The 12,237-nt window shown below is 50.9% G+C and overlaps 1 protein-coding gene across 1 annotated transcript in view; it reads left to right on the top strand.

Moving 5' to 3' along the window:
• Nucleotides 1-12,237, top strand: part of LOC143724299 (NACHT, LRR and PYD domains-containing protein 12-like) — a 575,203-nt gene that overhangs the window by 538,929 nt on the left and 24,037 nt on the right. The window contains exon 20 of the mRNA XM_077217284.1: nucleotides 537-710. Within this exon, the coding sequence (XP_077073399.1) occupies nucleotides 537-710 (174 nt within the window). The remainder of the gene's footprint in view (nucleotides 1-536; nucleotides 711-12,237) is intronic.

Below are 12,237 nucleotides of genomic sequence, written 5' to 3'. Positions count from 1 at the left end.
GCTTTATAATGGCAGTGATTGGCTGTATATTTTTTGAAGTCCATCAAAGTGCATCTTTCCATGATAAAAGTGCTCCACGCGGCTTTGGAGGGTTAATAAAGGCCTTCTGAAGTGAAGCGATGCGTTCGTGTAAGAAACATCCATTTTTTTAAACGTTGTCTGCTAAAATATCTAGCTTCCAGCAGACAAAACAATTAGTTAATTAATTATGCCATTAACGCTAGGGCATTAATTAGGCCTTTCTCAAACTATAATTTTCTAATTTTTCAACCATTTTCAGGTTACGTGTTGTGGATCATTCAGATCAAAGACTTTCAGAACTGTACAGTATTATATAATTGCAATCTCGAAAGTGATGTTGATGTCGAACATATTAAAGTTTTCTATGCCTTTTGTTTTCCTCCATATTTAGTTGTCAGTTTTTGCAACTAACTTTCAATGCATTTGTACAAGGAAAAAATAAAATTGAAGTTTAAGGATTTATATTGTTCAGGTTTAACTGATTAATCAGCTGAATGTTTTCCTCTCTGTTCTAGACTCTCCAACTGCAGTGTGACAGAAGAAGGTTATAAAGCTTTGGCTTCAGCTCTGAGATCAAACCCTTCACACCTGATAGAGTTGGATCTCACAGGAAATGATCCTGGACAATCAGGAGTGAAGGAGCTCAATGAATTACTACAGGATACAGACTGTCAACTGAAGACACTGAGGTGAGACGGGATGAAATAATACAAAATTAGCTATATGCAGGCTAAATATTCATAACAAATACATTATTTTAGACATACAATACGCTGGACAATTTGTTGCATCAAAATGATAAAGATTCTGTCATGATGATGATAACAGTCAACACATTTAGTTGTGCTACGAGCTACAGGTCAAAGGCTGCATTTACACTGCAAGTCCTAATGCACAGATCCGATCTTTTGACCATATCCTTTTTTTTTTGGCCCGCCTGTTTATATTACCTCTAGATAGTGTCCGATATCTGTTTACATTAATTCCCGCCCAAAATGATTTTCGGTGATGGTTTTACTATGCACATGGTAGACCCTTGTTTTGAATGGCCGTGCTATTCAAATTATTTATATAATTCATGTCAGGTAGTCATGAGGGATCAGGGATGGGCAACTTCGGTCCTGGAGGGCCACTGTCCTGCAGAGTTTAGCTCCAACCTTAATTAAACACACCTGAACAAGCTAATCAATGTTTTCAGGATTACTAGAATAGAGTTTTTGTCAGGGTTGGAGCTAAACTCTGCAGGAGAGTGGCCCTCCAGGACCGGAGTTGCCCATCTCTGAGTATATATATATATATTTTTAATAAATTTGAATGAGAGAGAGAAAGAGAGATGTTGGTTTAATTACAGTGAAGTTATCACCTCATTGCTGAGAAAAATAATGTAGCTTCCAGTAATGAAGCTGTTCTATTTATAAAAGTCACAGGCAGAGTTGAACACCAGCTCCTGAATATTTCTGTGTTTGTGCAATTTCTTTTCTTAAAAAATTCCCACCTCTATAAAAGGCTGTGAGTGAGTGCATACAGGCACGTCAGCTCATAATTAAACATTAAAAAGCCATCTTTGTGAATAAACATGTCATCTTCGCCATATGTATCTGATATAAATCCACATTTGGAAGCGGCTCAGATCGGATACGAAAAAATCGGATCTCATGCGGATTTTTGTGTTTACATGTGTGCAACACATTCTGATCTGTGTCAGATGTGAGTAAAAGATTGGATTTTTTGTGCCAGTGTAAACGCAGCCAAATAGACATCATGGGTCAGTATGTGCTGCTATTCTGGAGTATACCTTGATAATAAACATGCACAATTTTGTTTTTGTGCACACTTCCCATAAGAAAATTCTAGATAACCTTTTAGTGAAATAATTTTCTGAATACAATAGTTCCCTTTCAGTCGATAACGTCGGACGTAGTCGACGCCGACTGAAATGGGATCTCGCTAGAGAGCCTGTCTTCTTCGAGTACTATTGAACGAGCCAATGTAATTGGCGTGCGTGATTCGCATCACACACTCCGCCCCCGCGGCGCGGGTATAAATACGGAAGTGGATGCACGCACTAGTTGCCTTTCGCTTCGGAGCCGATCGTTTGATGTCTCTGAGAGTGCTGTTGTCTACAACGAGCGAGTGTGTCGGTGTTCTTCAGGAAGACTCTCCCAGTGCTGGTGTTCTACAGCGCGAGTGCAGCGGTGATCGCGAGCTTTGAGCTCTCAACTGCTGTTTTAACAGCAACAAATTTCTAAATGTTTGTGTGTGTTGATGGCTGGTTAGAGGGCGGAAAAGTGAGTGCTTCACTGTTTCAGTTCTCTGTTCAGTGTTGCCGCGGTCATTCCCCTGTGTGCTCCGGCACTGGTGACGGTCCTATTTTCTGAAAGAGCAACACGGGTGCGTTTGCGTCTTTTTCAAGATGTCATTCCGCCCGTGCGTTTCTGGGTGCGGTCGTTCCCTGTCTCTCTCTGATGGTCACAACTGTTGTGTCACGTGTTTGGCTTACAGCACGCTGAGACAGCTTTTGTGGACTGCTCATGTTTTCACTGTGGGAACATGACTGTCGCAGTGTTGAGGGCGAGACTCGCCTTCGTTCGCGGAGAGCGAGTCCCCATTACCATGCCCCACCCTCGGGTGCTGTGTGGGATGGGTGACCGGAGGATAGTGTTGGATGTCCCGCCCGGTAACCATTCCCTGTGGGCTCCTCACTCCTCCCTTCCACTGCAACCACTGGAGCCTCCTGTGTTGTCTGCTGGTCCATCTGTAATGGGTGGGCCAGCGGTTTCACTCGGGGCTCCCCTGGAGGACAGGACGCCGATTGCAGCATCGGAGGGTGAGCTGACTTCTAGAGATGATGACTCGGCTGCATTGTCTCCCTCCGGGAGTTCAATGTTGCCCGAGCCGGATCCAGAATTATCAGCTATGCTGAAACGGGCCGCCGAGGCTGCCGGGCTCGAGTGGAACCTCCACCGTGTCCCGTTCAGTCTCGGTTGGAATCTGGAGTTTGGTATCTTGGGGCGGGCCGCGCTGGTTCTCAGCTCGCCGCCCCAGTGCCTTTCTTTCCCGAAATGCATGGAGAGCTTATCAGGTGGTGAACAGCATCTTTCTCTGCCAGAAACTGCCTGACTAGCTTTTCCCCCTCATTACCCTTGATGGAGGAACGGTGAAGGGTTGCGAGGTGTCCCTCCATTGGAGCGGTCTGTCGACACAGGTGCACCTGTGTCCGGCGGCCGCTGCCTTTTGGGGGGATCCTCGTCTCCCCCCTAAGGCCTGTGAGTTTCGTCTGTTCCGACGGGCAGAGCTTACAAAGCCTGTGGGCAAGCCCCTTCCTCTTGCGTGCCATGGCGTTGCTGCAGGCTAGGGCACCCATGGCATGCACGAGGGTAATCCAGACCGTGCGCTCATAGGTGAGCACCGCACTGCATCCGACCTCACCCTCCGGGGTACGGGTGTCGTAGCGTGCGTGATCGGTCTGGCGATGTCCACCTTGGTGGTCCAGTAGCGCCTTCGTTGGCTCAGCCTGGTTGGTATGGCGGATGCGGACAAGGTTCGGTTCCTGGTCTCCCCAATTTCCCAGGTTGGGCTGGTCGGCGACGCGGTGGAGAACTGCATCAAACAGTTCTCTGCCGCTCAAGCGCAGACGGAGGTCATCCGGCACATCCTGCCCTGGTGGCCAGCTGCTGCCTCCACCCGCCGCCGGTGGCAGCTCCTCCGCCTGCTCGTCGCCGTGGGCGTTCTCCGGCCGCCGCTCCTGCTGGCCCTCCGCAGCAGCCTCCACCCAGGCCTCAGCATGGAGCCGGCCGCAGTAGAGACGCACAGCCCGCTCCAGGCGCTGCCAAGCCAGGTGGCAAGCGACAGCGAAAGCATTCCGGAGCGGGCCGCCCAGGAATGGATGAGATGCTCTTGGAGTGGCACGATCACTCCCTCCCCCCGGGTGAGGGCCGGGTGGAGCCTTTGTTTGTGTGTGTGTCTGTTCCGCCGCTGGCTCCCTAAAAAAAAAAAAAAAAAAAAGCGGAGCAACCGGTACCCACACTTCAAAGAGAGAGCAATTTCATCTGTTCCTGGGTCCCAGGAGGGCCAGTCTGGCGGGTGTGACCCTGTATAGCCTTACACCCCTCAGCTCCCCCTTGGTCGCCAGCAGGCAGCTTGGTGCGTTCAAGGACCCGGTCATCCGCCTTCTCACGCGCCCCCTGCCGCTTCTGGAGACAGGTAAGTGTTGCACAGCACACTAACACCACTCTCTCTACTTTGCTGCCCCACCTCAGGCTCGGCTACCCCGCTCAAGTCAGTGATAGTCATCACATTAGGTGTTGAGCAGACGTGCTCCTGAAAATTCAGTGATATTCATCACACCGAGTGTTGAGCAGTGCTCCTGACTTGTGCGTGCTTATCTTATCCTGCTGGCGAAGGATTTGATATAGCCGCTCCTCCAGCCGGTACGAAGGCCAGTTGTAAACTCGTTCTTCGTGCTACTAGGTGGTGGGTCGTGACCATCTTGGCCCAAGATTGGTCTGCAGCTTTGACCTGAAAGACATGTGCTTCAGATCTCTACCTCCCGCACCGCAGGCCATCCTGTGTGTTGCGTCTAAGGGTGGAGTATCAGTACAGTGTCCTTCCCCTCGAGTGCTCCAGAGCCCGTTGGGTCTTCAGGTCAACTGGAAGAGAGTAATCTCGCCCACGGGCTGAGTATCTCTTTTCTAGTTTTGGAGAGGTACTCGGTCCAACATGTCTCTCCAATGAGAATGTGTTCAGCTGGTGTTGAAGTGAGAAAGGGTCCCACTGAAAGAACTTTCAGAGGCTCCTGGGGTATATGGTAGTCGCAGCCTTTGGCTTCCTCCATATGTGACCGCTTCAGCACTAGCTTCACGATCGAGTCCCGAGGTGACCGTGGCAGAGCAGCTCACCCTGTGTGACTATAGTTCACCCCGGTCTGCTGCCAAACCCTCTTCAACAGAGGGGCCATGTACAAAGGGCGTGTTTTAACGGGGCCTGGGCGACCCCCGACTACACGGGCATTCGTGCCTCGAGTTGTTAGACATTGCGACCGTTGCGCAAGCTTCCCCTGCATGTCACAAACTCACCCGTCACCTCCTCCTTGGAGTCAGACGCTTCTGAGGGCGCCTTGTTCCACTCCTCCCGCTTACTCAATCGTGCCGCCATCGAGCCTCACGACAGTTATAGCCAGGGCAAGTGGAGACTCCATCCCCTGGGTCCGGCTGGGTCATGACCATTCCGGGGCCGCTCAGTTGCCCCCCCGGGTTTATTTTTCCGCCAGTGTTTGGGTAAACCGAGCGGACTACCCTTGGACAAACACTGGGTCTCAGCTGCCCCAGGGGCCCGCAGAAATGCGTTTAACCCCAGTGAGCCTTCTAAAAGTGACTGCGACTCAAGGTCGCCTTGCGCCTGCAAGTCAGTGAAATTATCACTCTTCATGTTGAGCAGAATTGCTCCTGAAACTCAGTGAAGTTCATCGCACTCAGGTGTTGAGCAGCAATGCTCCTGTAGCTCTGTGAGTTCATCACAGGTAGCTCAGTGAATTCGTCACACGCAGTGCTGAGCAGAAACGCTCCTGGTGCTCAGTGAAGTTCTTCGCACTCAAGTGTTGAGCAGAAATGCTCCTGCAGCTCAGTGAGTTTATCACACTCAGGTGTTGAGCAGTAATGCTCCTGAAGCTCAGTGAACTTGTCACACTCAAGTGCTGAGCAGAAATGCTCCTGTCGTTCAGTGAAGTTCTTCGCACTCAAGTGTTGAGCAGAAATGCTCTTGAAGCTCGGTGAGTTTATCACCCGTCGCTTGCACCTACGTGCCAAGTCAGGAGAGGAACAGGTCTTCATAGTTGCCCCTTATTGGCCCAACTAGACCTGGTTCCCTTCAACAGCCTTCCTGACTTCCCCTGAAAACTCTTTCGGGGACGGGGCACGATGGCACACGCGTTCTTCCCCCGGAGATTCCGGGCGGTCTTACATCTGAACGCGGAGGTTCAGGTGACTATCACAAGAACATGTGATAGTTACCATCACTTCTGCGAGCACCCCCTAGAATTGGGTAGCGTGCTTACGCCTTTAGAAGTGGAACCTAGTCGTCTCTCCAGAGGAGATCCTGAAAGCTTTCGATCACTTCAGTGCTCTCTTTCCTGCAAAATGGGTTGCAGTAGGCTGTTTTCCTAAATCACCCTCAAAATGATGTTGCCTCGGTGTTTAAACGACGCTCATCGTGTTGCAGAGGTATGCAGAAGCACGTTCTGATCGTCAGGTTCCTGAGGAGCAAGGTCTTGTAAATCCTTGTGTCCCTCTTTATCCTCTTGGGCCTTGTCCCTGGTGCGACTGCACTGCAGAGACCGCCCCTGAGCCACAGCAGGCAGTGAGTTAAAAATTCTGTTATATCAGTTCTCCTGCTCGCGTGGTCTCTACTAGAGGGTAGGGACTTGCTCGCTTTCGGTCAACGTATTGTGCCTGCAGTCTGGGCCGGCTAACTCTAACAAGCTGAGACCCCGGCTCGGATTGTGCCCAAGGTTCCTACCTCTCCCGTAATAGGAGCAGGTGGTGAGCCTGCAAGCGCTGCCCTGGAGGAGGCAGATCCAGCCCTGGCTTCTCTGTCCGTTTGCTTGGACGTGTACAGAATGCAAGTCATAGACCTCAGACCAGCTCTTCAAATATCTGTTGGAATTCAGCAGAGAGGGAAGGCTGTTTCCATGCAAAGTTGCACTTAGTGCTTGCCTTCATTTCGGCAAAGATCCGAGATGCAACATGTCCACTTAGGTGTTGAGCTCCTCTATGATGAGTGTAAAGTGCTCCGCCTGGGCGTTGACGATATACTTTGCTAAACAGATTCTAGAGTTGGGGGCTGGACGACACCTAGTTGAACCGCTGCTTCCCGTGGGCTCCCTTCTCATGAAGCCAGTTTCACCGTGAGCCCGGTTCAAGTGTCGGCTTGCTGCGCCATTCCCCTCCTATGGACTGGATACGTGCGCCTTTCTACTCCAGTTGAGTTCCCTTAAAATTGAACCCTGTTGAGTTCCTCCACACCCCTCCGACGTCGGACGTGCGGTACGTCTGGTGTTAGGCCTACCACTCGTAAGCAGTGTGGAACCTGTGTTAGGCTGGGTCCATATGTTGTGGTCCCTTCGGTGACCCCATATGTGTATTCTTCCACGATACGGCTCCCTGCGGTGAGCCCGTGTCTTCCCTCGGCAGAGTCTCTCTGCCGTCACTGTCCGGTGTGTCTCCCCCCGTCTTAGGCTGGAGCCACCCCAGTGACATTCCATATGTTAGACTGCCCGGTTTCCGCCCAGTTCATATGTGTATTCTCCACATTACCTCCCTCGGGTTGGATGTGGCTTCCCCAGCGTCCCTTCCTTCCAACGTACGGTGAACGCTTTCCCAGTGGTCCTGTAGGAACAGCAGTGACTTCCCTGGCCTAAGCCCTGTCCTTCCCCGCCTTAAGTTTGCGGGGGCATCAGGAGGCTTTGGTTTAGGCACTGGAAGGTGGCAGCGTTAGTGGCGTGTTCAATGGTTGATCCCATTTCAGTCGGCGTCGACTACGTCCGACGTTATCGACTGAAAGGGAACGTCCTGGTTGCGTATGCAACCCACCGTTCCCTGAAGGAGGGAACGGAGGACGTAGTCCCCTTGCCACTACCGCTGGACCACCGCTGACCCCGGGTTACTCTCGGCTCCTCAGCGAAAAGCAACTAGTGCGTGCATCCACTTCCGTATTTATACCCGCGCCGCGGGGGCGGAGTGTGTGATGCGAATCACGCACGCCAATTACATTGGCTCGTTCAATAGTACTCGAAGAAGACAGGCTCTCTAGCGAGATCCCATTTCAGTCGGCGTCGACTACGTCCTCCGTTCCCTCCTTCAGGGAACGGTGGGTTGCATACGCAACCAGGACGTTCCCTTTCAAGGAAACTCGATGCTCTGTGTGATTACTTCATGAAGCACGTGTAAAATAAGTCCAATGGAAGCCCGCTACGACATAGGTGACGTCATAGACCAGGAAACTATAAAGCACCCTTGAATTCAGACCGCGACAGCTTCTGTACCTTCAGCAAGCGCTCTCTGTATATCTGTCCTTGTCTATTTATTGTTGTCTGTCAAGCCCAATATATTTCAATATATATCTATCATTATGGCGATCAAGCAAGATTATAAACGTTGTGTTGTTCCCTGCCCTCGTTATATCACGGGTGGGGACACACATCGTCTATGTGTGGCTTGTTTGGGAGTGGAGCATGCCCAGTCAGTCCTCGAGGGGGCTGACTGTGTGCATTGCATGAGTTTGTTTATGAAAACTCTCCATTCTCGCCGGGCGTTCTTTGAGGAGGACGGTTCGGTTTGCGCTCCCCGAGGTGCGGGTCCCGCTGCTGCTGAGGCACAGCGTCGGCTTTCATCTTGGGGTTCGCAAATGGATCTAGTAGCGGGGTTTGAGATGGGCCCCGCCCTTTCTCAGCCCTTACCTGCTGGGTCCGGTGTCTTTGCCCAGGAAGGAGCCCGCTCTGCGGCTTCTCCTTCCCAAGCTGAGGCACCAATATTACGGCTATCCAGTTCTGAGGATCTGGATGTCGGTAGTATGGGGGATATTGAGTGTTCGCCAGCTCATACCCCTGCTGATGAGGAGCTTTTGGAGGTTTTATCTCGTGCTGTTACTAAATTAAATATTGAGTGGCCAGCCGATGATGTTGATGTTGAATCTAGAAAGAGTCTTTTAGATGAACATTATCTACCATCTAGATCAAGACCTCCTCGTTGGGAACTTCCATTTTTTCCCGATCTTCACACCGAGGTGTCGAGATCGTGGATTAAACCATCGTCTTTCAGTGTGCATAATCCACAGACTAGTAATTATAGTAAAATTCAAGGGATTGATCACTATGGATATTTGACTATGCCTTGTGCTGAAGACACGCTGGTGAGCTATCTCTCCCCCGAGTCATCTTCTTCTCTGAAAGCCCGACGTTACCCACCAGACTTTAAAAAATACATCTTTGTTGGTGGGTAAAGCGTATTCGGCAGCAGGTCAGGCCGCGCCATGCTTACATACTATGTTGATTCTCCAAGCATACCAGGCTGACCTGCTGAGGGACATGGAGAATTGGGGGGAAGTTAGTGCTGATGCAATACGAGAATTGCGTTGTACGACAGATCTATCTCTCCGGGCCACCAAGGAGACGGCCAAATCTGTGGGCCGTTCTATAGCAGCCCTGGTGGCCACGGAACATCATTTGTGGTTGAATCTATCAGAGATTAAGGATAAAGATAGGTCTGTTCTTCTGGACGCACCGCTTTCACCTACAAGTCTGTTCGGCGACGCTATAAATTGTGTTGTCGATAGGTTTCAAGAAAACAAGAAACAAGCGGCTGCGTTTCAGAGGTTTCTTCCTCGCCGGTCCAGTGTCCCCGAGGCTGCTCACAACATAAAGCCTGAGCAGTCTTGTCGGTCTACGAGCTCCGCATATAGAAGTCAGCAAAAGCAGAGCGTCGCCGCTCGGGCGCCTCCTCAATCCGGGGTTCCTGAATGGCGGTCGCAGTCCAAGCCTGTTAGAGGTAGACAGGATCTGAGGACTTTCATCACTAAGAGATTGTTCAATCAAATCCAGAGACCAGTCTCGAGGGACTCGTTCCCTTATCGGAATTTCTGGCAGCGTGGAAACTTCTGCCAAATATTTCTACATGGGTCCTGCACATAATAGAAAAGGGTTACAGTTCAGTACATTCAGTTCGGTTCTCGTCCGCCCAGATTTCAGGGGGTCCTCTCTATGGTAGTGGACTCACAGCAGACTCTGGTTATGGAGCAGGATGTACTGACACTTCTTCGAAAAGGAGCTATAGAAAGGGTCTCTCCTCCCAGCAGAGAGTCAGGGTTTTACAGCCGTTACTTCATTGTTCCAAAGGAGGATGGAGGGTTGCGTCCTATTCTAGATCTGCGCCATCTAAACAGCAGAGTTCAGAAACTCAAGTTCAGAATGCTTACACTCAAACAGATTGTATCACAGATTCAGTCCGAGGACTGGTTTGTCACAATAGACTTGAAGGACGCGTACATCCATGTATCTATCCATCCTCATCACAGGAAGTTCCTGAGGTTCGCTTTCGGGGGCGAAGCTTACCAGTATCGGGTTCTTCCATTTGGCCTAGGTTTATCACCCCGCACCTTTACAAAATGCGTGGATGCAGCTCTGGCTCCTTTGAGACTCCAGGGCATTCGCGTATTAAATTACATTGAACGATTGGTTGATTTTAGCTCAGTCAGAGCAGTTGGCAGTTCGGCATCGAGATGTCGTTCTGTCCCACATAAAGAGTTTGGGGTTGCGGCTCAACACCAAGAAGAGTGTGCTCCTCCCTGCACAGAGGACCACTTTTCTGGGTGTAATTTGGGATTCGACCACAATGCAGGCACGTCTGTCTCCTGCACGTATTTCTGCGATTCTCATAGCCGCAAGGAATGTGAAACTAGGCCAGTCAGTCACTGTAAAACAGTTTCAGAGACTGTTGGGTCTCATGGCAGCTGCGTCCAACGTAATTACTTTTGGCCTTCTGTACATGAAACCCCTGCAGTGGTGGCTCAGTACCAAGGGGTTTTCTCCAAGGGGAAATCTGTTCCGCAGGATCAAGGTCACGCGGCTATGCCTTCGTGCCTTGGTCATGTGGAAGAAACCTTGGTTCCTCGCCCAGGGCCCAGTGCTGGGGGCTTCTTGTCGACGCGTCACGCTTTCGACAGATGCTTCCCTCACGGGATGGGGAGCGGTCATGAGTGGCGGCTCGGTGCAAGGTCTTTGGCAGGACCATCAATGTTCCTGGCACATAAATCGTTTGGAGATGATGGCGGTATTTCAAGCGCTCAAATATTTCCTGCCAGACCTAAGAGGCCATCATGTGTTGGTCCGCACAGACAACACATCGGTGGTCTCTTATATCAACCATCAGGGGGGTCTGAGGTCACGTCACCTTTGCAAAAAGGCCCATCAGATCCTCCTATGGGCCCAGGAGAGATTGCTGTCACTCAGGGCAGTATATATTCCGGGGCGTCAGAATGTGGGAGTGGATATTCTGTCAAGGCAGGGGCTGAGGCCCGGGGAGTGGAGACTTCACCCCGAGGTGGTGGAGCTCCTGTGGGAGAAGTTCAGTCAGGCTAAAGTAGACCTTTTCGCATCATTAGATTCAACCCATTGTCCCATGTGTTTTCCCTCACGCAACCAGCTCCTCTCGGACTGGATGCTATGGTGCAGGTGTGGCCGAGGCTGCACCTGTACGCTTTTCCCTTGCTTCCGGGGTTTCTGGAGAGGGTTCGCCGGGAAGGGGCTCGTCTGCTACTAGTAGCCCCTTACTGGGCGACCCAAGTTTGGTTCTCGGACTTAGTGTCTCTTCTGGACGGCTCTCCCATGGAGATTCCACTCAGGAGGGACCTGCTGTCCCAGGCAAGGGGCACGATATTTCACCCTCGGCCGGAGTTGTGGAAATTGTGGGCCTGGCCTCTGAAGGGGCCTGACTCAGGGAATCCGGTCTCTCGACTGAGGTCGTGGAGACCATTCTCCAATCCAGAGCTTCTTCCACGAGAAGACTTTATGCATTGAAATGGAAATTATTCTCCACTTGGTGTGGTGAACGTCACTTAGATCCTGTTAACTGCCCTGTTGGTTCAGTTCTTGATTTCCTGCAGGACCGGTTCTCTGCCAAATTATCTCCTTCCACCTTAAAGGTTTACGTGGCGGCTATATCTGCCTACCACACCCCTCTGGGGGTTCTTCTATCGGGAGAGATCCTTTAATCACTCATTTTCTCCGTGGTACACTGAGGTTGAGACCTGCACTTCACTCTAGAGCACCGGCTTGGGACTTGGCCATTGTACTTGAGGGTCTGGCTTTGGCTCCCTTCGAGCCCATCGAAGAGGTTTCAGAGAAATTCTTCACTCTAAAGACTGTATTTCTCCTTGCTATTTCTTCAATCAAGAGAGTTGGTGATTTACATGCCCTGTCGTTTGCTCCTTCATGTCTGGAATTTGCACCTGGTATGGTGAAAGCATTCCTCTACCCGAGACCGGGTTATGTTTCTAAGGTCCCAGTTAATGTTGGGGGCCCCATAGTGCTGCAGGCCTTTTATCCTCCACCTTTTAATACCCCAGATCAGGAACAACTTAACCTGTTATGTCCAGTTCGGGCTTTAGATGCCTACGTTCACAGAGCTGCCCTGTGGCCTAAGTCTGAGCAATTATTTGTCTGCTTTG

Source organism: Siphateles boraxobius, unplaced genomic scaffold (assembly GCF_051911475.1).
Source record: "Siphateles boraxobius isolate OS27281-9 unplaced genomic scaffold, OSU_SipBor_1 72, whole genome shotgun sequence".
NCBI classification, from domain to species: Eukaryota; Metazoa; Chordata; class Actinopteri; order Cypriniformes; family Leuciscidae; genus Siphateles; species Siphateles boraxobius.
Note: the sequence above shows the minus strand (reverse complement) of the source record. Positions and strands in the feature narration are given on the sequence as shown.